Raw genomic sequence first — 26,972 nt, 5'->3', positions numbered from 1 at the left:
TGAGAAATTTTATTAAAATAGGATCCACTAATACCTATCGTATCCCAAAAAAAGAAGTAAATATTAAATAAAAAATTACTATTCATAAATTTTTCCTTTAACATACCACTGTGGGGCAAAATCAAAATTTTTTTGAAATAAATCTAGCATTTCTAAACGGCTGGTCCGATCGGTATAAAATTTGACATGATCGGAAAACGGAAAGCAGCTTTGTAATCCTTGATGTGGTCCCTATTTATTCCCAAAGTATTTTCCGAGCCCCGAAGGAAATGTGGACTCTATGAGCAAAATTGTAAAAAATATTCAATGTTGAACAGAAATGTTTGGTATTGAAAATGGACGAAATCTTTCAAATAAAACAAGAGTTGTGGACCAACCTGTAAGACAACCTCCAACAAAGTGAATATTTTTCTAACCCTTTTTGGCTATTATTTCAGATAATACATTGAAATTCTTATAATAAAATAACAGTTTATGTAGAATCGGTCCAAATTTCTTCCCGAAATATGGCTCTATGATACAAAATGTTTATAATAAAGTGGAATCTAATAAAAATAAATGTTTTTATACAAAATGTACAAAAATTGATGTAAATTTTTATACCCTACCCCACCACTGTTGGGGAGGGTATATTAGGTTAGTGCTGATGTTTGTAACATGCAAAAATATTGTCCTAATACCCACCGTCCATGTAAACCCTGTAAAGCCTATTGAATTTGGTTAGAATCGGTTCATTATTTCTCATAGCCCCAATACAACTGCCCTATCAGAAAACAGTTAAGCTCTCATAAATATCTTAATTACAAACATATCCAAATAAAATTTAGCACAAATATATGTTTCATATATACTCAAATCATCCCACCAAATTGTGTGACGATCGTAGCTCCCATATATGATCCACTTCCGAAAATCACTTCATCGAGCATAAATATCTTAAAAATGTTGGTATTGAAATAATATTCAATACAAATAAGTTTCATATCAAAAGATAACTGTTTATAATCATATACTTGGTGTAGGGTATCATATGTCGGGCTTTCCCGACTATACTTTCTTACTTGTTTTCATTTCGACTTCATTCAAATGACTAATATTGCCTAAATATTAGATTAATTCGTTTACAATTATAGTAAAAACTGTAAAACTCTCTCATTATTTAGCACTTTAACAGTAAAAGTGCCAATTATGCGAATCATACTTTTCTAATTGTACCAAACATGTCTCTTTGATATATAGAAATCAAAACCATTAGAAATAATGCCATAAAGATAATTGAAAGACAACATAAGATAAAATGAAATATTATTATAAAAAGATAGGTTGTATGTTAGAATTGGATTATACCAATTTGGGTTGCTCTAAAAGAAACTTGTGAAAAATTGTTTACAAAACTTTCGTATTTACTTAAAGCTAAAATTTTAGCGAAAAGTAAAAAAGAAATGAAGATTCTAATACAAAAACTGGTAAAAATCAGCTAAGTTTATTTAAAGAGAATTAAGTTAACAATTTCGTTTTTTTAAAAGATCATTCTATTGATTTGTATTGCCGGTACTCGAAGTGAATGTGATGTATGCCAAAATAGCAATTATGTGGCCTGTCATAAGGAAAATCAATATTCTTTATGTATTAATGGTAATTTTTAATTAATGTTTAAATTATAAGGCGTGATATGTTTGATTTTATTTAATTTTTTTAGGAGTACCTACCGAAGATTTCATAACATGTCCTGAGAATCATGTTTGCACACCCGATCCTTATGTCTGTTATCCCCTGCCCGAGGCTAAACCAAGTTGTATTCGAGATACGAATCTGTGTGGTGTGTGCAGCGAGAATAAGGTTTATGCCTGTATAAATGAAACTACAATTGCTTTTTGCTATGGCGAAGATAAACCAGTCGAAGGAGCAGAATTTTCGTATTGTTTGGGAGATACTGTTTGCGATATTTACAGTGTGAAGGGATTTTGTACTGAAAGTTATTTGGTTAAGGTACGTTTGTTAGACATTAAATCGAAGAGGTTGTATTTCTTGAGTATTTGCATTTTAATCCAAAAAAAATTCTAGCCAAGCTGTGTAACGGCTCCCAATAATGACTATGATGATGAAGATCATGTAACAACAACTACAACTATGCAGCCAACTACTACCACAACAATCGAACCAACAACCACTGCAACAGAACCAACTACAACAACTACGGAAACAACCACTACTACTGAAGAGACAACTACTACCACAACAACTGAACCAACTACAACAACAACTGAATCTACAACCACAACTACTGAGCCAACTACTACAACAACTGAACCGACAACTACTACCACAACAACTGAACCAACTACAACAACCACAGAGCCAACAACTACCACAACAACAACTGAACCAACAACTACAACCACAGAGCCAACTACAACAACCACAGAGCCAACTACAACAACTACAGAGCCAACAACAACTGAACCAACAACTACAACCACAAAGCCAACAACTACCACTACAACAACTGAACCAACAACTACAACCGAACCAACAACTACCACCACAACTACTGAACCAACCACGACAACTACAGAGCCAACAACTACAACCGAACCAACAACAACTACCACAACAACAGAACCAACAACAACTGAGCCAACAACTACAACCGAACCGACAACTACCACCACAACTAAAGAACCAACCACGACAACTACAGAGCCAACTACTACAACCACAACAACCGAACCAACAACTACGACAACAACAACTGCTCCGTCTGGCCCAATTGACCCGGAAAAATTTTGCAAAGATGCTGCAACGACTGGATCCTTTTATGCGGGTGATCCAACATGCACTACGTAAGTATAAAAGTATATATGATCTGGATCCGCGCCTGAATTATATAAATAGCCCTCCGATATTGGTGGTATATTTAGTAAATAGCCACAAAGTATACAGAAGCGTCAAATTTGACAGTTCAAAAACACTAAAATCAGCTTTTTTTGAAATTGTTTCGATAGAAAGAGAAAACAAATTTGCGGTTTAATACAGACAGTGCGTTAAAACAAACAACTATATAAATAAGCACAAAAGCAAACCAGTTGAAATTTTTTCGAGCGAAAGAGACAAATATATTTTTTTTTGCCGTGTCGCCTCTGTATACTTTGTGAAATAGCTTAAATATATGACTAAACTATACAGGAATCATTGTTGTAAAGGTAACAAATCTATACCAAAAGTTTTAAAATGTTCTGAATCGGATAAAATCCTATAAATACATGCATTTGCATATTTCCTATTTTCCTGATAATAAATCATTGTGTGATTGTCAGACGATTAAAAAAATCATTATGGGTTCATTTTATAAATCGAAAAAGGTTTGAAATTATGTTCGAAAATGTTGAATTGTAAACGGTACGATTTCAAAACTAACAATCGAATCTTCGACACGATTCTTATTAAGCCAATACTGGTCCATAAAAAATGGGATTTAAATATAAATTTAAAATGCTTTCTAAAAGGGCTTAAATTAATTAATTCAATTTGAGCATAATTCCCAAAAATCTTTATTCAGAATTCATAAAAACTAATTCTTTAGTTTTAAATAGAATTCATTCATTATGGAATCAATTCATAATCAATTAATTCATAACAGACCTTTGAATGATTAATTTTTTGTTAATTCTTTCAAAATTAAATCATTCAATAAATTTTATTAAGCGATTTTGTAATGTATTTCAATAATTCTAAATTAACCATTTTTTTTACAGTTTCGTAGTCTGTTATATGATGGATGGCACAATCGCTGCCTTGGGTAAGAAATGCCCTAGAAACCAATATTTCCCACCAGGAGCTAAAATGTGTTCAGCAAATAAACCAGATATTTGTGTATAATGTTTGAAAATTATAAATCTTCTTGTTTAAATATATTGTATATTAAATTTAGTTGATGCAATTATTTAGAGATAAGTATTATTTGAAAGAGATGGGAATTCAAAAAAATATATAACCTAGTCACATCTATAAGGGCTCCATAAATTCGTTTTGATGACAAATTTACGAAAATTGTATTAAATACCGTAGTTTCAATGGATTCAATTTCAGGAAAAATATTGAAATTATAGATTTATTATCCATTATGGATTCTGAACTGCTGTCCAATTTTAGTTGAAACAATTCTGTTATTTCAATCGTCATTCTTCTTTGCCAACTAAATTTCGAATCAGTCAATTGACAATAAATCACAACAAATCTGTTTTATATGTACAGAAATTATACTGAAATTTAGAAATGAAAACTTATACAAAAATTACCGAAAAATTGCATACAAATTTTCCCGAGTAGAAACACTATTGTATTTCAGAACTTTCTAATTGAATTTCAAAAATTTCCAATTATATTTCAGAAGTTTCTAATTGAATTAAGGAATATTCCAATTATATTTCATAAGTTTCCATTTATATTTCAGAAATTTGCATTGGTATTTCTATTAGAATTTTCTGAAATACAAATGAAAATTTCTGAAATACATTTGGAATATTCTGAAATACAATTGGAAAATTCTAAAATACAAATGGAAGTTTCTGAAATACAATTAAAAATTTCTGAAATTCAATTAGAAACTTCTGAAATAAAATTGGAAAAGTTTCTGAAATTCAATAGGAATTTTCCGAAATATAATTAGAAACTTCTGCAATTAGATTAGAAATTTCTGAAATACAATTAGAAACTTCTGAAATACAATTGGAAATGGTGTGGTTGTGATAAATGGTATTTTAAATTATTAAATATTTGTTGCGAATAGTGAAGACATCTGGGGCCAAATTACCGAATTCGTGATCGCCATAATTTCAAATAAGAAAATTACGATCAATTTTACTCGATATCGAATGCGGTAATTTGGCCCCCGTAGGTAGAGGATTATTTTCTCACAATGGTCCCGATAATTACCTTTCTCATGTCATCGTAAAGTTCTTTTGATTTTCTTGTTGTATTTTTATACCCACCATCAAAAAAAGGTGGGCGGTTATTTCATCGAAATTTTCATCGCAGACCCACTAAAGTATATACATATTCTGGGTCATTATAAAATTCTAGCTATGTCCGTCCGTCTGGCCCTCTGTCTGTCTGTTGAAACCAGGATAGGACCAGGATAGGACTTTGGGACCAGGATATGATACATAAATGTCTACATAAAAGTGTGTATTTATAAAGAATTTGGTATTGAAAATCTGCTAAAAATAAATGTTTTTATACAAAATGTATAAAAATCGGCGTCAGTCTCATATCGATGGTGGGTATATAAGATTCGGCACAACCTATCTAAAATATGTACAGGCTGATTTACTTTTATTCATTTAATTCGGTCCAGTTTGGACCGCACTTGGAAAGTATTTTCTTACTTTTTAATTCTTTAAAAACAAATTGAAAAAATCTTAAAGAAGTAAAATTTCAAATAAAGTCAAACTATATTATTCTAAAGTTTTATGATCTTGAAAACTTTGCTCTCAGGAAATTTGTATAATAAAAATAATCACATTTGATTACATTCAAATACACTAACTCATCCAATTTAGAAGTAAACAAGAGTTAATAAAATATTTTATTAACGTGTTGGATAAGAAAGTTCTAAGGAAAAGACAGACAGATTTATTGACTATCTATGCTAAATGCCTAAAATTAAGTGTTAAGAGATATGACACATTTTGAAAGTGATAATGAATTATAATTTGTTTTTATTTTAGCTTAGAAGTACATATACAAATAATTGGTTAATTCAATTGTAACCCTGTTGGAATTGAGTGCAAAACTATAGCAAAAATTGATAGAGTTCTTAAAATGTTTCAGTATGTCTAAAGGGTGATAGGTCTCTTCCATATAAAACGTAAGAACTTAAACCAGACTATAAATCACTCTGTCATTGTCTATATATAAAACAAGTAAGAGAGCTATATTCGGCTGTGCCGAATCTTATATCCTTCACCAAATTATACTTCAAAATAAAAATTTTAAATATTTTTAGGTAACAAAATTAAATTTTTTCCAAAGTGTTTTTTTTTATTTTTTGGAAAAAAAATGTTCGAATTGTTTTTTTAAATTTTTTTTTGTTTTGTTTTATAATTTTTTTTTATTATTTAGCGAAAAAAAACTTTGGTGAAAAAAAAATTCGGGTTAAAAAATATTTTTTCCGATTTTGACCCATTGTAGGTCCAACTTACTATATACGTATATATGTCGTTGCAAAGGTCTTTGAAATATCTATCATTGGATATACATATTGTCTATATTAATGACTTCGTAATCCAGATATATGTATGTAGGTAAAAAAATCGATGTTGTCCTGGTTTTTTCCTTATATCTCAGCCATTTGTGGACTGATTTTCTCGATTTTAAATAGCAACCGAGCCGGAAGAATTCCGGAGATATTGATGTATGAAGTTATTTGGGGGCTTCGGAAAGTTGATTTCAACTGATAGACGGGCATGTCTTAATCGACTCCGCTAAATTGAAGGATCCAGAATTGAAGGGTCGGAAAATTATATTGTGTAATGACAAACCGAATGACAAACTTATATATACCATTCTCACGAAGGTGAAGGGTATAAAAATGAAATGGAGGTATTTTTGCTTATATCTCAGCCATTTGTGGGCCGATTTTAAACAGTAAGCTATGGAATCAATGGAATTTATTTGCAGGCTTTGGAAAGTTTTGACAGACATTGCTATATCGATTATTATTAGCTATTTTTGTAAATTTTAGACACGGCTATAACTTGCACAAGTCTCCAGTAAATAAAAATTGTAGACTGAATATGATACGTTCAGATTTCATTGATATGTTCACAAGAGTTGTTGAGATTTACCGTAGCTACAACTTTGCTAAATATTGTTAGTGAAAAATTAGGAGTCCCTGAAAGTTATTCTAAAAAAAAGTAAAAAAAAAATGTTCTTCCTATATATTGTTACGAAATTGTACTTGAATACAAATATAACGATTTTAAGGGCTGATTTAAAAGTAGCATAATGCTTTCAAATAACAGTGCTGTACTAGCAAACTGTAACATATCTGTGGGCATTATTAAATAAAAGCTTTCAGTTGACCATTGATCGTAAGTTGGCAATGCTGTTTGAATTCGAATATTCAGTTAAAGAACATTGTAGAAAGTACACCACAGATGGCGTATGATCTAGAATATTCGAACTTTGACAGTTAACGAACAATCTAGAGTGCAGATGGCAGTGTTATAAATAGTGGCAGAGGTTGCAGTTGTGAGTCAGTTTATCAGAGACGCTATTTGAATAAACATCAACAGAGTGCCTTAAAGTGTGCTGTATTTTTCAAGTGAATTCGTATACATTATAAAGTGTCTGTATTTCAGAGAATTTATAAACGTGTATAAAAAAAAACATTGAGTGACTATTTAATTCTGCGGTTGTTGTACATTTTAAATAAATAAAGAGTTGTTACAATTTTCAAACTACTAAACGACTTTTATTTGCAATCAAAAGTATCCGGTTTATTTAAAGGAAATAAACCAGCGTTTTGAAAAGGTTAAAACGTAACAATATTTTCAACAAAATTGCACGAAAATCTATTTTGGCGCACTCTTAGCTATATTATTACCATATAAAGTTAAGCCGTATCACAAAGTCTGAATTAGCTGTTAACCAAAAACTGATTACACCTTTTTTAGAGGCCCCACTAAATTTCAGAAACTTTGTGGCCCATAAAAAAAAATCGGTCACCAAAATGGACAAACTGAGTAAAGGGTTTTACTACCCTTTGGTAGCAAAGTCGAACTTATACTGACATGATCGTGTGTTTTCGAAAAATTTCGAAATTTTGCAAAAAAATAATTTTTTGTTTGCCAAAAGCCTTTCTTAAAGGGAATTTAGATATTTTCATTTTATTCAATAAAATAAACCGGTTTTGAGTTACGGGAATATATGATGTGAACCTCCTCCATTTTCGAAATAACGGAGCTAACCTAAAAAAACTGTTAGCACCACTAAATTCAGCGTACCCGAATCAGTTTAACCCACCTAATTTTAGCTTTTACCGTTTTTTTTTGCCATTGAAATTTTACGCATTTTATGTTTTATTATCGTGCGAATTTTCGTGTAAATCATAAAGATAATCACAAGATAAAATTAGATAAAAAAGAGAAAACTATTATAAAAGTTAGTTCACATGTTAAAATTAAATTAGATTAATTTGAGTCTTTATTAAAGAAACTTGAAAAAAGAAACATATTTAAAACAAATTTCAAATAAACGTGTTTAAAATATATAAAAATTTATACAAAAAATGAAGATTATAACTAAAACATTGGTAAATGTCTTTTAATTTAAAAAAACAAACAAAAATTGATTAAAATATAATTTTTACTACAGATAATATTAGTGATTTGTGTTGCCGCTATTCAAAGTGATTGTGATGTGTGTCAAAGTAGCAATAATGTGGCCTGTCATAAAGAAAATCAATATTCTTTATGTATTAATGGTAATTTTTAAATATAAATAGACATAGATCGGAAACTCTGCTGTCCAAGGCCTAACTCAGTTTTCAAAAACCTAAGTGGTGAGAGCAGATTAGTAAAAAAAAAACTATTGGTCAGATTAACAGATTAGTAAAAAGACTATATCTCTTATCAGTCATATTGTCATAATGTCCTAATATATCACGATTCGGCAGCTCGGCTTAACCGACTCTTAAGCATTCGGCGCAGGTCTCTGCTGGTTGGTTAAAAGAGTAGTATTATTTTAGGACATTGTTTGCTTGAAAAGCAATAAAAATCATTGTAAAATGGTAGGACAATATGACATGATAAGAGACCTTGTGAATTGACCATATATGAAATCAAAGGCAACACTCGTATATATGATTATTACGTGTAATTTTGTTGTTTGAGTTTTTTTCTAGTTTCCGTTCTATGTTTCTCTATGTAGAAATATCTAATAATTCCTAAAAAAATATAATATTATTTAAATTATAAGGCATACCTACCGAAGATTTCATAACATGTCCTGAGAATCATGTTTGCACACCTGATCCTTATGTCTGTTATCCTTTGCCCCAGGCCAAGCCAGTTTGTGTACGGGATACAAATCTGTGTGGAGTGTGCAGTAAGAATAAGGTTTATGCCTGTATAAATGAAACTACAATTGCTTTTTGCTATGGCGAAGATAAGCCCTACGAGGGAGCTGATGTTTCGTATTGTTTGGATGATACTGTTTGTGATATTTACAGTGAACATGGTTTTTGTACTGAAAGTCATCTGTCCAAGGTAAGTTCAGTATAGTAATATTGGAAAAGGCTTTCTAGAGTGTAAGACAAAGATTTTAAATAAGTCACTAAACTTAGTACAGATTGATTGAACATTTTGAGTGATGAAATTCATTATTTTTAGCCAAGTTGTATTACAAATTCTGTTGGGGACATTGATGAAACAACTACAGAACCTACAACCACAACAACAGAGTCCTCAGATGGGGACATTGATGATACAACTACAGAACCTACAACCACAACAACCGAGTCCTCAGAGGCAACGACAGAACCTACAACTACAGATACATCAATAGAAGAACCAACAACACCTACAGCTCCATCCGAACCTCGAGATCCTGATACTATTTGCAAAGATGCTGCTTCCACTGGCTCCTATTACGCTGATGACCCAACATGCACTACGTGAGTAAACAATTATACTTATAATTAAACAAATTGCAGAATATTAAATTATAAAATCATGTTTTAAGTTGAGTGATTAAAGACCTCAATCCGAAACGAAAATATGTAATTCGAAAAGATTTCCTTTCGAATCGAATTAAGGTTTATCCCCTCTGATTTCCTTGAAATATTAGACTTCTCTCTTTTTATTTGACTAACTGATTTACTTAGTTCGTGATATTAACGAATACTTATATATGTTTTTTTGTCTTTACAGATTCGTTGTTTGTTTTCTTTCCGGGGACTCGTTAACTGGCATAAAAAAATCGTGCAAAGCCGGACAATATTTTCCTCCTGGTGCAAAATATTGCTCAGCTACTAAACCAGATGTATGTGTTTAAGATATACATATTTGAATTTAGATTTAGATTTAAGAGATATTTTAATAAATATTTATTAAATATATTGTTGTTAGAATAAATTATTTAAATTAAATTTACTCGAAATAAATAGCCTGTTATTTATATTACATTTTAATAAATTTAACCACGATCTAAGAAATTTCGATCAAAGCTTAAAGTTTTAAAATTTCCGGAACTTTTTTGAGATCTCGATCTACAATAGATGCACAGTGCCACATTTGAGTAACCTAGACATAAATATAAAAACATTGTGAATTCGTTTGTAATCGATCTTACGATTAGAATTTCATTCATTTTATAAGCCTTACGTTCAGAAAAAGTCTGAACTATTATGGTTCATTCTTTTCTGACTTTTTTGACAGTAATTTGTGTCCGATGTGTTTGGCAACGGCTCTATTACGCTGTTTACTTTTATTTATAATGGATTGGGCACCATATGCTAGTTTTTTTTTCTTTTGTAATCTTAAGGTGCCGTTGCTAAATAGTATCAGAATACCTGTGTTTGCTAAATATCAGATTCTTAAAGATCATAAATACTAGGGTATTCAATTAATCGGGTTTCTGGTTTAATCGGTTAATCGAGCAAATAATTAATCGAGGTTTAGATTTATTCGGTTAATAAACGGTTAATTTAAAATTATTCGATTAACCGAATAATTTCTATTTTAAATTGAAAATACAACAACGAATTTTGTGTACAAAAACATAAAAAAAGGCAAATAAGGTATTTGAGATCATTTTTGTAAACATATCGCCTATTTGATGCAATAACGTCATAACTCAAAATATGAGAGAGACTGTTTTTTTGTTGTAAACATCAAAATTAAAATTCATGTATTCGAGAAATATTTGATAAGTAAAAATTTTGGTATTTCTGAAATCGCATGATTTGTTGAAAATTTATTTAAGAAATAGTAAAATGTCATAAAACATATCATAAAACGTTTTTCTCGAAACGACTTTTTTTTGAATAATTACGTTGTTGCTGCAAATGAGCGATGTGTGATTTTTGTAGGGTTTTAGTGAGATCTTCGGAAATAATCTCTTATAAAAAGAATATAATTTAAACGATTTTTTCTTTAGATTTAATAAAACTTTTCTTGGAAAAAAAAACTCTCTCCCCTCGATACCAACAATTTTAAATTTTTTTTTTTCATTTAAAATATTTAATGTAAAGTTAGCTTTTCAAAAAGTATAAATTCCTAATACAACTTCTTAGAAATTTTTTAGACAACTTTCTTTTTTGTTTGACATATAAATTTGTTGTTAGTCCAATAAAAGAATACTGGAGAAAATCGGGAAATATTTGGACCCGTTGTTATCAAAAAAACATGAGTAGGGTGGGTAAAAATGTTGAAAATTTAATTTTCAAATGGGAATATCTGCTAAGTTGTAAGAGATAATTGATAGCTACGACGAAGTTTTTTGTAGTGCTAAATTTTGAAATCGGAACGCAGACAAAGAAATAGGATCTTTTTAAAAGTTGAACATACCCGAGGTGTCCTAATTTTGGAACCCCTGTTTATATCTCTAGTGGTCCCATGAGGTCAACATTGAGAACTTATACTCGACAACACTTCTTCTTAGCGCATGTCAAATTTCATTCAAATCGGACTAAGGAATTAGAAGTTACAGATTTATTTTCTATACCACAGTGCGACATTTAAAAACAAATTAACCTATTCAACCTAACAAAATAGGTAGAACCGTTGAAATGTTTTGAATCAAAATATATAAAAAACATTACTATGGTGCAAATCTCATCCTTGGTGCAAATCTCATCCCGATCGGAAGACATCGATTTTAAAAGTTGGTTCACTAGACGTGAAATCCCCCATATGTTTATTGGTACAAAAGGGTTCCAAAAATGTAGCAACATATAGTTTTTAAATGTTTTCTCCCCCAAAATGTGCGAATTTCAAAAAATTTAAATTTTGTTTGTGTCTGTATTAGTTTAGAGGATACATGGTTACCGAATTTACCAAATTTCATGTCTCCACCTCTAGGTAATCGGAAGACATCGATTTTAAAATTGGTTCACTTGACGTGAAATCCCCATCCCCATATAAATAAATTTAAAATCGTACACATTACTTCTCAAAAAATAACAAATATGAATTTGGTACCTTTTTGGAAATTCGAAACCTTAAAGGGTAAATATTTTATTTATTTTTTATACTTTTTTCATAAAATATGTTTTTCCATGATATAAAAAAATTACAAGGTAGTTTCATTTATATTTTTTTGACAAGAAAGGGGATTTTTGAAGTTTATTTTATTTGTAAATTTTCAGTGAAGCGTTGCCACATTTAGAAAAATGTTACAATACTCCGAGAAATTTTCAATGAAATATTTTGTAGTATGTAACAGTTCACAATACTGCAATTTATATTTAAAATAAATAAAAAACGGATTAATCTAAGACGTGTGCCTTTATATCACATAGGCCAAGACAATTAAAAGCTGTCCGAAGATAGTGATACCCTTTTCAATCAGACTTTAAAAAATGGATGTTTTTAAATTTATCAGAGGAATTCTAACGTTGCCTCAATTGTTGCATCAAAAGGATTTTGTGGTCGGCTTTCTTTTATAAAACTAGCCTGTGCTACAAACGTGTTACTGCAGTCTTTACTGGAACTACTTTATGTGTTGGCTAGAGATTTGAGAGAAGACTTTTATCCCTATTTTCAACGTGTTCTGGATAGATTAATATGTTTGCTCAATAGTCATGATGCTAACCAATTGGAGTGGACTTTTAGTGTGTTTCGCTTATCTATTTATGGTTCTTAATCCTTATTTGAAACGCAATATAGGCTTTTTCTTCAATTGTTACCACCCTTGCTGGACAAGAGACGCTATGAAGAACGTGTTACCAATTATGCCGTTTTTCATTTATTGCTCGGAATGTTCGTGATTATGGCAAGTTTCTGGAGTTTATAATAAAAAGTATAGAGCGTGAACAAGCTGATAGTGTGCAGGCCTGTGGGAGTTTATTGAGATAAAGCGCGGCGTAAAGCGACAATTTCATTGCATTGCCGGAGACTTTGCAGTTTATTTTAGAATTTTTGGTGGCGTATAAGAAGATATAACCACAACAGAGCCAGCTGTCGAATGATATAGTGGAATATCGTCAAATATTCCACTGTATCATTCATCATACCAAGTATCTGACAGTTGTCCCAATGAAATTGTCTCTCAAATCTTATTAAGAGATTACACAAACGGTTGTACATTCGTAAAATTGTTCTCTTATTCGTGGAGGTGCAAGAGGTTTGTGCCGGCAAACTGCTTTGTGATTTAGTTGCAGATATAACCACAATCAAGCATAAACTAAATCCTTATGTTAACGATACTCAGAAATTGAAAACCTTGGCCCGAATTGTGTTGCTGATCAATGCCTTGAATAAACGCACAATAATATTTTGAATAAAATATTTTTAAATATACTTCAATAAAGGCAAAACTCGGATTAAGTTTAATGAATATGGTAGCTTTGTTTTAGTCATAAACTTCAAATCCCCTATATTGTCAAATGCTTAATTAGGTTGACATAAAGAGAAAATGAAACTACCTTGTATTTTTTATATCATGTGTTTTTCTATAAATTGACATAGACGTTGACATCCCACTACGATACTAAAATTTACTTGCATTCTCTCAATGTGGACAAAAAAGTACCAAACGGGAAAATACATTTTATCCGATATAATTAAGCTAATTTCGGTAAAATTGTGAAACAAAAAGTCTCAGCCCTGGTTTAAGTGAAAGTAAAAAATAATATTAGAATTGTTTTGAATTTGCTAAAAACAAACGTAGACTTACTATCTTATACATTTTTATCTAAAAATTCGGGTTATCTTTGTTTTTTTATCAAATTTTATTGACATTTAGCGCCGTATACGAGGGTACCTACAATAATTAACTAAAAATGAGGAGCCGCAGAACAAAAGGTACTTTTTTCGCATTTTTTGACAAATTGAGTTTTTGGAATTTTTATAGTACATATTTGGGTTTAAATCTTCTAGAAACAATCAAGTTAGCAAAATTTTTTTCAATTTTTTTACTAAGTAAATGAGTTCTAAAAAATTGGTGCTTAACAAAATGTACAACACTAGTATAAACGATAAAAATAATATATTCCATTTCAATATGTAATTTGTTTATATATTAGATCAGAATTAAAAACATTCATTTAAAATATTATCGTTAAAAAAAACGCATAAAAAACATACTTTTTAATTTAGTTTTTAACAAAACGTACTTTTTTATTTAATTTTTTAACAAAAGGTTCTTTTTCCAACATGAAAATGGTTTTATATCAAACATCATTAACATCTATTGATAAGTAAGAAACTTTTTACCATTTTCAGGTTCATGGAGTATTTTAAGGGGGCGAAATAAATAAAACTCAATTTCCCAAAAATTTAAATGAGCGAAAAAGTAGCATTTGTTCTGCGGCTCCTCAAATATATCCAATGTAAATAACACTATACCGAAGTAAATAAGTTATCAGTTAGCTGTCCAAGATTTTAGGCAATCTAAAGGAGTTTCCAGCAGTTATACAGTCTGAATATATTCCTGATCCAATCCCAGGTTAATCATCCGAAGTCGATATTAATTTTCTACCCATCTACTGCTAATATTAAATATAATACATCAAACAAAATCTGATCTTATAAAAGAAGAGTCTTCAGAATGACATGTCCATGTTAGTGCAACGAAGCTCACCAACCTAGATTAGTGCAACGAAGCTCACCAGGCTAGATTTTAAGAATGTGATTTTAAGAATTATATTGATATCAACGTCTTTTTATCAAAGTTTTACATCAACTAAATTCCTAGTTTAACCTCGCATATAGTGGAGTGGCTCTGCCCAATATATATAATCTTAATACTTAAATGCATATCTTAAGATATATAAAATTTTATTCAAAAATAACTTTTCAAAGAGAGAGTGTATATTATCATCTGCAATAAAATTTTATTAACAGATATGAACACGTCAATAGTAATGCGTATTAGAACATTATCACTTTGATCAAATATGTCATATACTCTCTCTATGACTCTCTTGCACACACCCTAATATTTGATTAACAAAAGAAAATAACAATATCATAACATATTTTGCTATTTTTTAACCATAGCTATACGAATTTCCAAATCATATTCCTATGGGCATAGATGACAACTAAATAGCTAACTGAGAGCCTAAAACCTAAGTCTGCTATCAAAAACCTTTGGCTATCATATATATAAACTCGTTTGTTACTTCAATTTATTCAACATTTGTTCTTGCTTATTTTAACTGATCGTTTCTATTATTTAAAAACAAAATATGCCGAAATTAATTTTATTAGTGGTAAGCAATTTTTAATAAATTTAAAAAAATTATTTTACAAACAAATAATTAAATTTTTCTTATTTTAGTGTGTAGTTTTGCTTGCAACCTATCAAATTCAAGCAGATTGTGATGAAGACTTCAATAAGCTTTGTGGGATGCGTATGCAAGGCACTATTCCATACGAGTGTGATAATTCCTGTTCCAAGTAAGTTTTTACAGTCAACTATAAAGTTAAGTGTGTATTTTTAACAAATAATGACTCAACAAAATAGATTTATCGATAAGAATGAGACTCAGTATCATTAAAGTGTTAATAAATGAAAAAGAGGTGTGTGATATTTACGGAAATTACGCTGCAAATTTGATTTAAGAACATTTAAAAAAAAATGTTTCTTGCTTTCAAAAGACACATTTTAAATATTTGAGAGTATGAATTAATTACCAATATATTCTCTACTGATTAAAAAATTATCATAAAGGATCTTGTGTAATTTCTGCGGAAGGTTGATGAATTGGTGGATTCATTAATTTTTTACATATGAAGTTTACCGTTCATGTATACAGGCCTGTCACACATTTTGTTCGGAATGGCTTCAATTCCGTAAATTTTATTCCGATCGATTTCGTTTTAGGTTATTCAGATTCCGTGTAACTTATTAATTCAAAAAAAAAATTAATAATTCTGTATTTCTGCTTTTAATTTGACAACGTTTTTGAGATTAAAACAAAAATTAAGTTTTTGGTACAGAAATTGATTAAAATTTTTAGAAAAACAAATAAATACAAAGAAATATGAATTCCACTTTGAAAACTGAAAGAAATTTTCGTTTTACTTTTTCTGAAGAAGCAAAATGCGAAATTAATTCCACTTCCGATCGGAATGGAATTCTGTGACAGGCCTGATAATTCTCTCACTTTTGAGAAAGTGTGCAATGGCGAATGCCGGCAAATTTGAGACATTATTTTTTTAAATTATTCAAATTAATTACACGGTGCTACGATGGAAAAAAACTTGGAAAACGACCTAGCGTGGGTTATAGGGCTTGCTGAGTACTTTACAAATTGCGTCAAAAAATTTCAAAAACACCCTCAAATTATTCTGAAAAAACAGTTTTCAGTGATGTTCGTCAACGATCTGTAACTCAATCAGTTTTTGTCCGACTATAAATTATGGTTTGGAAAGAAAACTGATTACGCTTTAAAATTACGTGCAGTTTTTTATACATTTGTAAGTTATAAGTATTGTTTTTCTTAAGAATATCTAAAAGAAAAACAAAATTTATCAACTTTTTTGATTTTAGTCGCTTTTCATTGCTTATTTTGATATGAAAGTTTATAAAACTTTATTCAAAAATATATAGGAAATTTAGTTCTTAATAAAACATGGTTTTAATTATTCAAATCGGATTAAAAGTGTAAAAGTTATTCAACTTTTAATTAACACTATTTTTAGTATTTTCTCCCCCAGCGCATTGAATAAAAAAAAACAAAAAACTGTAGAAAAAAAATATTTGTAAAATTTTGAATTTACAAGGTAAATTTTTTCGAACTTTTTTCAAAAAAGTTTAATAACTTTTGCAAATATAAACCGATTTTAACAAGTAATATCTCATTTTTTCCCATATAAAGTTGTCTTTAAAACACTGTGCAAAAAAGAATACGTTTTTATAGAAAAAAATTAAAATAACTATTGTTGAATTTGAAAAATTATTAAAAAAAATAAAAAATAAAGCGAAACTTTTTATAAAAACTTACGCAATTTTTTCGATATACATTTTGAAATCGGTCTAAAAATGTGTGAGTTAGAGGTACTAAAGTACTACGACCTACCCTAAAACAGTTTTTTCAAAATATCTCAACATTTTGAGAGTGTTTCAAAATCTTTGAAAACGGTTTTAGTAAGTCTTCACCTAGGCCTACAACCCCCATTAGGTCGCTTTTCAAGTTCTGACAAAAACTGTCATTTTGTAGCAGAGTGTTATTATTTGTCGATGTTGAAAAGTACAATAAAATTTAATTGTCCATTGCTGATAGAGAACAAGGCGAATTCAGGCAAATTATTCTAAGTGGGGGAAGGCGAATTTATAGAAGGTGATGAGAGACTAATACCGGTAAATTTAAGACATTTTTGTCCAATTATTCAGAAAGAATACAATCGAACTGAATTGTCCACTATTCTCTCAATGTTGAGAATGTCAAACTCCATATGTAAAAAACATAATAAATAAATCAGTTTTGATTTTCTGCTATAGCTAACTATTTTCTTGAGTATAACAGTATTTTCTATAGAAAATTTTGTGTATAACAGAATTTTCTATAAAAAATATTTGTTTAACAGTATTTTCTATAGAAAATATTCAGTATAACAGTATTTTCATGTATATAACAGTATTTTCTATAGAAAATTTTGTGTATAACAGAATTTTCTATAAAAAATATTTGTTTAACAGTATTTTCTATAGAAAATATTCAGTATAACAGTATTTTCATGTATATAACAGTATTTTCTATAGAAAATTTTGTGTATAACAGAATTTTCTATAAAAAATCTTTGTTTAACAGTATTTTCTATAGAAAATATTCAGTATAACAGTATTTAATTTATAAAATAGTTAGTATAAAATAGTTAGTATAATAGTATTTTCTATAGAAAAGAATTTTCTATAAAAAATCTTTTTTAACAGTATTTTATATAGAAAATATTCAAAATAACAGTTATACTATAGAAAATATTCAGTATAACAGTATTTTCATGTGTGTAACAGTATTTTCTATAGAAAATCTTGTGATTAAAAGTATTTTCTATAGAAAATCTTGTGTTTTATAGTATTTTCTATAGAAAATATTCTGTATAACAGTATTTTCATGTTTATAATAGTATTCAATATTCAATATAACAGTATATTCTATAGAAAATATTCAGTATAACAGTATTTTCTATAAAAAAAATATTCAGTATAACAGTATTTTCTATAGAAAATCTTGTGCATTATAGTATTTTCTATATAACAGTATTTTTTTATAAAGACATTTTTCTATACAAAATGTTATAAAGAAATGTTTCATTATAACAGTATTTTCTTTAGAAAATCTTCAATATAACAGTATTCTTATAAAGGATCTGCAATACAAAACTGCGCTAATATGAAAATAAATACAAATTTTAGTACTCTGATCTTTAAATTTTATTAAAACAAAGTGTGTGTGAGATATTATCGAAATTTTTTATTCGTTTGAAAGACCTATCGATGCCATCATCTTCGATAGGTGCAGCACATTCAAGATATCCAATTTTCCAAGACTCAGGCTGAAGTTGACCGATGACATGTCATGACATGTGTTATGTTGTCTTTGGGGGCCGCTGTGGTTTGTGAATTTTTATCATAGAGCTGCGACTTAAGAAAATCCCACAATTTTTCCCACAAAAATTCACATTACATCCACGTGAGATGACCATGCCCTCAAATCGTTCGGAATACCCTATTGGAAGACTGTTTATTTGAATATTATTTTGATACTAAACTAATTTTTCATTTTCCATCCCTAGATATGATCATAAGTTTTTAAATTACAGCTTTTATATTTAATATCTGAAACGGAATTGAAATGATACAACTATTTCATAAAATTTTCGAAACATTAATTTCAATTTATTTATTTTTTCTTATTCTAGATTTATAATATGCTTCACTATGAATGATAAGCCAATGGGACTATTAAAGCAATGCCCTGTAGGACAGTATTACGATAGTTCTCATAAAATCTGTTCTGATCACAAACCAGCCTACTGTTCTTAAACCTCAACAGCAATTGGAATCAACTCTAGTAAGCCAGGCAATCTGCAGGTTTTTGTTTTTGACACTTTTGAGTAGCAGCATTGAAGTAACCATCGCAATAATAAACCCAGCCCAAATATTGCCCTGATAAAAGATAACAATAGATATATCTGAAATAAAAATTTAAAATAAATAAATAATTTATTAGAAATTTAAAATTTATTTAATACTTACTCTCGACATGTGGGATCATCAGATTTGAAATAGCCCGTTTTTCCAATATCTCCACAAATTGTGTTGGGATCGCGTGGCACTGCCGTTGTAGGGGATGTGGGTGTTGTTGTCATTTCAGTAGTTGTTTCTGTTGTAGATTCAGTTTCCTGAGTTGTTGGTGTGTTAGTTGTTTCTGTTGTTATTTCCGTAGTTGTTGTTTGGTCAGTCGTAGTTGAATCTGTAGTAACTGTTATTGTGGTATCGTCGGTTGTGGACTCAGTTGGTATAGTGCTGATTTCTGTTGTAATTGTTGTTGCATCAGTTGTGGATGTTGAACTACCTGTACAAGATGGCTTTAAAGGAAAAATAAATTAATCTTAAATACTGATTTATAAAAAATACTTTTTGAAGGTGCAGTGAAATACTTTCAAAAACTTTTTAAAATTGGTTTATATTTGTAAGATTTACACTAAAACGCTTTTCTCGCTACTTTGGCTTGTTGTAACTTTTTAATCTTACTCTCAGTGTTTATGTATTCCATATATCGCCAAAATATATTCTGAAAGTTTAGCTTGCCCTCGATTGATATTGTAGGTTTTGTATGGATTGCGTAGACGATTTTATACACGAAATCTTAAATCAGAATTGTCGATACTTTGCTGTGATTTATGACGCGGAAGTCTTATGGTTTATTGTGTTTTTGAATATGATTAGCGGTAACATGACTGATAAATTGGGGATGGGATGTTCGTTAACTTAAAGAAAACACAAACCAAACAGAACTACAGAAAATTCGACCGAACTACTGAGGCCATAGAATTTAAATATCAAGGCAACATTGTAAACTCTAAACCAAATCGTACATATATTTCTTACAATAATGGATATATATTGCAGATAAATTTGTTACCAAATTTAAGGTATTTAAAAGGTTTGAGAAATACATGAATATTTTACGAAATCTTATGAGATGCGTGCAAAAATACCTAAAGTAAAAGAGATGTGATAATTTTTGGTCTCATATTTAAGCTAATGAATCGTAAATTTTTAAAGTTTTTTTCTAGAAATCCGTTTCTCACCAAAACAGTATACAAAATCGTCCTTATCTAAGAATATCTCAAAATCTTTAAACTAAGGACTATTTTCCAAAAATTTTACTTAAATAAGATGCATTGCTCAATGATATACATAAGGGGGATTTCATGTCAAATGAACCAACTTTTGAAATCGATGTCTTCCGATCGGGATCTATCTGATAGTAACTCAGATACAATTTTTCAACAAGATCGGTTTAGAACATTTTGGCCAAACCGGTGTTTTGTCTCATCCATGTAACTTATTACCTATTGTTCTTAGCAAAATGTGTTCCAAATATGTTTGCAAGTTCTTCAATATTTCCAAAAAAAAAATTTGACATTTTTTTCCGAAATCAAAAACTTTTTTGACTTTTTTTCAAAATGGGACCTTTTTTCTCAAAAGAAAGCTAAGATATTTTCCTTGAAGACAAAAAATCTAAGACTTTTTGATATATATCCCAATCGCATCCCACCAAAGACCAAGAGACCAAAAAGCTTCTTAAGAAATAGACCTATGTAAGCTTTCTTTTGAGCAAAAAAAAAGTAATATTTTTTCCGATTTTGACCCATTGTAGGTCCAACTTACTATGGTCTTATATACGTCGTTGCAAAGGTCTTTGAAATATCTATCATTAGATATCCATATTGTCTATAGTAATGAGGTTGTCCTTGTTTTTTCCTTATATCTCAGCCATTTGTGCAGCGATTTTCTAGGCTTCGGAAAGTTGATTTCAACAGACAGACGGACATGGCTTAATCGACTCCGATATCTATAAGGATCCAGAATATATATACTTTATAGGGTCAGAAAATTATATTGTGGAAATTACAAACGGAATGACAAATTTATACATATATACCATTCTCACGAAGGTGAAGGGTATAAAAATTGATTATGACTTTATTAATCCTTGAAAGTTTTTTATTCTATTGTATTACTCAAACAAATATGTATATTTATCAGACAGTGGATAATTAGTATGATTAAGGTCCTTTCTTACAATATTCAGATTCGAGAGATGACAAAGTTTGCAGCTAATTGAATGATTCCAGAATATACCTAAATTTGTTCGGTTCTAGCAACAGACAGTCAGTTGGCAAAGTTGAATTAACCGAATTTTGATCACTCACCTCAAGCTACAGCAGAACAATTCGGTCATAAGGAATGAATCAAATTGAAAATTTATGTTCTTAATGGAATTATTAAGTTACATATCTAAGACTACAACTTTAAAGGATATTCATATTTAGAGAAAATAATAACAGTAATAGAGGTTTAAATTTGTTTGTATACAATCTAATTTGAAAAATTTCTCTTTCAAATCTAACTAATAATTGAACAAAACTACGATATACTTCTTTTAAAATTCTGGTAAAACTCTAAGACAATTTATTCGAACAAATTCACTGGTTTTTAGTTTAATTTAGTATTAAAACATTCTCGGGAATCCAAACATTTTAAATTTTCTCTCGGGAAAGGAAAAAGTCCGGGAAATTAAAGACAAAAGGCCTTTATTTACTCCTCAGAAGTTCCACAAATCTTGCCCCCTTTGACAAATTTGTATGTTTTGCAAAATCTGTTACACTAAAATTTCTGTTAAGTCAGTATGTGTTTGAATTCAAAATTCACATTTGATATGTTAGTAACATTTTGTACGCATTATATGAAAAAACGTACAAATTTGTCAAAGGGGGAAAGGTTTGTGGAACTTCTGAGGAGTAAATAAATGTTTTTCATATAAGTATTTGATACTGTTGAAAATATTGTGACTTGAGGATTAATATTTTAGTAAAATTAAATAATGTTATAAAATTTTTGGACTTAATTTACCTTAAAAACTAAAAAAATATAATATTGCGATTTTCCACGGATAAAAATTTAATTTTTTTTTTAAAAGTTGGCCAAGTTTGGATAGATCTGGGGGTGATATGTTCGCTTAAGTGAGCCAAATTTTTCTTTACACGCTTTTGCATTAAGTTATCTTTCCGGATCATATACAAATTCTATATAGCCACGAAGAAAACTTGCACATATGGTTCTATGGTCTATAAATGCCTACAGAATTGCAGAATGCACACAAATTTCAGCAAAAATAAGTTTCGTGCTAAAAGATATCACAATACCAATTTTTTCGTGATTCGGCCCATATTTCACCATAAAAAGTTCATTCCTGAAAATCACCTAAACATTCATAAATTTCTTAAAAATATAGTTAACAAGTTGAAATTAGAGACAAAAAATGTCAATATATATAAAATCGCTGTACCAAATTTTTGATGACCGGCCCATATAAGAACCGCATTAACCTACACAAATATCCAAAAAAAAAAGATATGTACTGAACCAAAATTTTACACCGATCTGTAATTTGTATTCAAGAATCATACTACAAGCTTTTTAAATATCGGTCCATAATTCAATATGGTACACTCTTGATAATAGCGTTTTTTAAATGAAATTCTATAAAATTAGCCCTCAAATACTTAGAAATCATGTTCCACTTGCGTAATAGAATACTCATGTTTTATTGTAAAGATGAAATTCGATTAAAATACATAGACATCGCGTTAAAATATTTTATGACAATCGAATCACAATAGGTCATAACTCCCGTATAAGTCCCACAATCCAGAAATATATTAACGCATATAAACATTAATATCGATAAAAAAAAAATCCACAGAAATTAGTTTCAAGTCAGCCAAGGGCTGACTTCCAAAATGTTAGTTGCTTTGCATTTGAACAAAGTATACTGTTTCATAATGCCGGCATACAAAATGCTTACTGTGTATACTATTTCAAAATGCCGAAAATGAGTATTTTGAACGCAGTAAAAAAACTTAATATAAACACCAAATAAATACTTTTATATATTTTTCTGTGAAAAAAATGATAACTTGCATTATGTTCATTTCATATCGTAAATGTAAACAAAGTATATAGTTGCATTGTTTAGGAAGTTTAAATATGTACATAATTAAAATACCGTAGGAGAACTGCATACAAACTATGCATTGATACCAGGCTTGGGCGGTAATGATTACATTGTGTAATATATTATTGGTACATTACCATTACCTTGTAATTGTAATTGGATTTTTGCAATTACAATTATTTGTAATGTGTAATTGACCAATAGCACATTACAATTACATGTAATTGTAATTGAATTTTTCAATTACAATTACAAGTAATTGTAATTGCAAAATTTTACATTACAATTACATGTAATTGTAATTGAAAAATGTCAATTGCAATTACAAAATTAAGAAAAAGTAATAGTAATATGACTAAAACTATGTAATGATTACTTTCAAAGTATTTATTATTAAAAAATATAAAATTACAGAAGTTGCCAATTACTTATTTTTATAGTGTGCAGTCGAATGCCGAAGACCAGTATATTATATAGTAACACATACATATCTACTGATGCATACTCGATTAATTAAATTAGTCTTCAGTTTCCCAACAAAGATTGAAAATCTTTATATAAGTATAGTTTGTAAACAATAATTTTTAAATTTTTTCGAAGTACATATGTATATGGATTTTTAGCAACTTCGAATTCTCTGAAATTCAAAGTATACATTCTACTCATTTCAAGACGTATTAACTCGAAACTCCAACTTCATATCATTTTATATCCCTCTAAATTAGAACATTTACTTCTCAGAACTAACATATTGACCATTTTTGAAATATGATGTACGAATATTGAACAAAATTAACAAACTATTTTTAAAACGAAGTAAATTTGTAAGTTATGATTTACATTTAAAAACAAGTAAGAGTACTATATTCGACCGTGCTGAGTCTGAAATACCCTCCACCGAAATATGATGAGAATTATAGAAGTTACATTGGTATAAAGATCCTATTATGTATGAGGATTGAGAAAATGTCATTGAAATACTATTAAATAAATATATGAAATAATATAACAATTGTTAAAAATACTATTTTGCGCAGAAGTTATTTCATTTTGATTGTAAAATAATTATATATAATTCAAGTGAAGAATCCGATTATAAAAAAGGGTATACAAATATATTTAGACATAGTTCAAAATTTTGCATACGGAAATTTTAATATACATATATTCGCGTTTAATGAATTTTCCGGATATGAGCCTTATATACGTGCAATATATAATTATGAACCCATAGTCTCAAAATCAAATAGTATGATTTCTGTCTACTTGAAACTGATTTCTGTTAAAATTTTGATCGATATAAATGTGCGTTAATGTATTTTTGGGTTGAGGGACATATGTGGGGCTATGACCTACTTGGTTCAGTAAAGATTTATTTTGGAGATTTGTGAAGGTTAATGAGTTTTCCGGAAATGTTTCTCATGCGAAGGCTATGACGATAATTTATCTTCATAAAATTGAGTACAGTGATTTTTATATATATTGAAATTTTTTGTTTCGAATTTCAACTTGATAACTATATTTGTAAGAAATTTATTACGATCTTATTCGGGAGTTGAACTTATATGGGAGGTATAGCCAAATATGGACTATATTCACAAAATCCTGTAGTATGATTTGCAAATATAAATTACGGATAGGTATGGAATTTTTGTTCAATATCAATATTTTTTAGATATTTATGCAGCATAATGTGTTCGCAAATGGTCCTTATATGGTCCTTAAGAATTGAGTAATAAATCCTCGAACATTTTACATTTTTTAATTCTTTATGCAATTATTTTATATCTTTGACGAAATAATATTTTTAAAAATAGTATCAAAGTTTTTAAAAATATGTTTAAATGAGCTTTAAAAAAACACATTTCATTAAAACCGTTAAAGAAACCTGAAACCGGTCGAGTTTACAAAGATGAAAAAAACGGTAAACCGGTTTAATATTTATAAATGTAATTGAATTTAAAGTAATTAAATTACTTTTTAATAAATTACATATGCTTTTTCTATCAATTACAATTACTGGTAATTGTAATTGCCATTTTCCAATTACAATTACTGTTAATTGTAATTGAATTTTTCAAATTACAATTACATGTAATTGTAATTGAAAAATCGCAATTACAATTACCAGTAATTGTAATCACAATTCTTCAATTACAATTACATGTAGTTGTAATTTGAAATTATCAATTGCAATTACACCTAAAGTAATTTAATGGAAAATGTAATTGGCATCGCCCAAGCCTGATTGATACATTTTGGAAGCCAGCCCTTGATTTTGTGACTATGGGTTCATAATTATGTATAACGCTCATATCAGGAAAATTCATTAATCGCGAATATATATTAAAATTTTATGATATAACTCATTTCCATATGCAAAATTTTTGGAAAATAATCAAAAGTAATCTTTGAAATAGTCGGATTATTTTTTGATTACTTTTGATTATTTTTGATTATTTTCTCGTAATCGCAAATAATCTTGATTATTTTTTGATTATTTGTAAATCAAAATAATCGCAAATAATCGTAATTTAATCATTATATCACCTTTCGAAAAAATCTAATCTAAATCTAATCTAATTACTAATTATTATGATTAGTAATCATTATTTAACAGCTATGCTTATAAGCGTATTTTTTGTAGACCTTCTCAAGGACTATTTATATTTAAAATTTCAGCTCATTCGGATAAATGAATTTTTGGAGATTTTTTTAAAAATTTGAGACCCGAGGTGACTAACTTTGAGGGGCTACGCACTGGCCCCATTATCGCTAGGAAGCTGAACAAACGTAAATCAACTCGAAAACACCTCAGCTCAAACCATGTGAAATTTCGCAACAATATATCCAATATTTCCCAAGATGCCGAATTATTTCCAAAAAAAAGGTTTTCTAAAACACTGTGCGCATATTTTATAAATAAATGCATATTTTTGATATTTAGGTTTATAAATAAACAAACAGCAATTCTGTTTTGTTGGAGTCCATAGAGTACGAAACTACTTTTCTAATATCTGAAACATATTAAAATAATATTATTTACCTCATGCGTATCCTCTGGCACACAAACCGCTCGAGAATTATAATTGCAAACGAACCCCTGTGGACACGAGCGTAAAGATCCCTTTAGGGGAGTTTTTCCACCAAAACAATAACCATATGTGGTCTCATCTAGACAAGTGAAAACGCCATTGGTGATCTCACAATCACCACAATTATCGTTATAACAAATGGGTGTAAAACCCTCCGCCGAAGAGTGGCATATAAGCACATCATTTGTGCAAAAGCGATTGGCCGGGCACTTGGTTACCGTTGAGGTGGGTGAGCCCTGGAAACAAGTGGCGAAATGAGTCTCATCCAAACAGGCAATTTTATTGCTGGCAAAACATTGATTACAGCTGCCGACCAAAGATGTAACACTAATTTTAACGATTATCAAGAGAATCTGTTATATGAAAAAATATTTCTTTTTTATTTGTTATAATTTTGTTATATAGATATGATATTTACGCACTATAATTGTTTTTAAAAATTTATTTAGCAT

General features: G+C 29.4%; 3 protein-coding genes across 3 annotated transcripts; 2 read left to right on the top strand and 1 right to left on the bottom strand.

The window, feature by feature from the left end:
* The first annotated feature begins 1,364 nt into the window (after window positions 1–1,364).
* On the top strand, window positions 1,365–3,930 carry LOC135954849 (mucin-2-like). The gene is made up of 5 exons (XM_065505090.1): window positions 1,365–1,466; window positions 1,527–1,635; window positions 1,700–1,989; window positions 2,065–2,843; window positions 3,756–3,930. The coding sequence occupies exons 1-5, from the start codon at window positions 1,443–1,445 to the stop codon at window positions 3,877–3,879; spliced, it is 1,326 nt and encodes a 441-aa protein (XP_065361162.1). The 5' UTR covers window positions 1,365–1,442; the 3' UTR covers window positions 3,880–3,930.
* Window positions 3,931–8,293: 4,363 nt separating this feature from the next.
* LOC135955499 (mucin-2-like) lies at window positions 8,294–15,730 on the top strand. The gene is made up of 7 exons (XM_065505849.1): window positions 8,294–8,317; window positions 8,380–8,488; window positions 8,983–9,272; window positions 9,396–9,679; window positions 9,936–10,047; window positions 15,511–15,629; window positions 15,697–15,730. The coding sequence occupies exons 1-7, from the start codon at window positions 8,294–8,296 to the stop codon at window positions 15,728–15,730; spliced, it is 972 nt and encodes a 323-aa protein (XP_065361921.1).
* Window positions 15,731–19,097: 3,367 nt separating this feature from the next.
* On the bottom strand, window positions 19,098–26,972 carry LOC135955498 (uncharacterized). Its single transcript, XM_065505848.1, has 4 exons — window positions 26,943–26,972; window positions 26,472–26,873; window positions 19,435–19,766; window positions 19,098–19,370 (listed from the first exon to the last, which is right to left on the bottom strand). Exons 1-4 carry the CDS (start codon window positions 26,970–26,972, stop codon window positions 19,247–19,249), a joined length of 888 nt encoding a protein of 295 aa, XP_065361920.1. The 3' UTR covers window positions 19,098–19,246.

Source organism: Calliphora vicina, chromosome 3 (genome assembly GCF_958450345.1).
Source record: "Calliphora vicina chromosome 3, idCalVici1.1, whole genome shotgun sequence".
NCBI classification, from domain to species: domain Eukaryota; kingdom Metazoa; phylum Arthropoda; class Insecta; order Diptera; family Calliphoridae; genus Calliphora; species Calliphora vicina.
The sequence above is the reverse complement of the archived record's forward strand: the minus strand, read 5'-3'. Positions and strand labels throughout refer to the sequence as shown.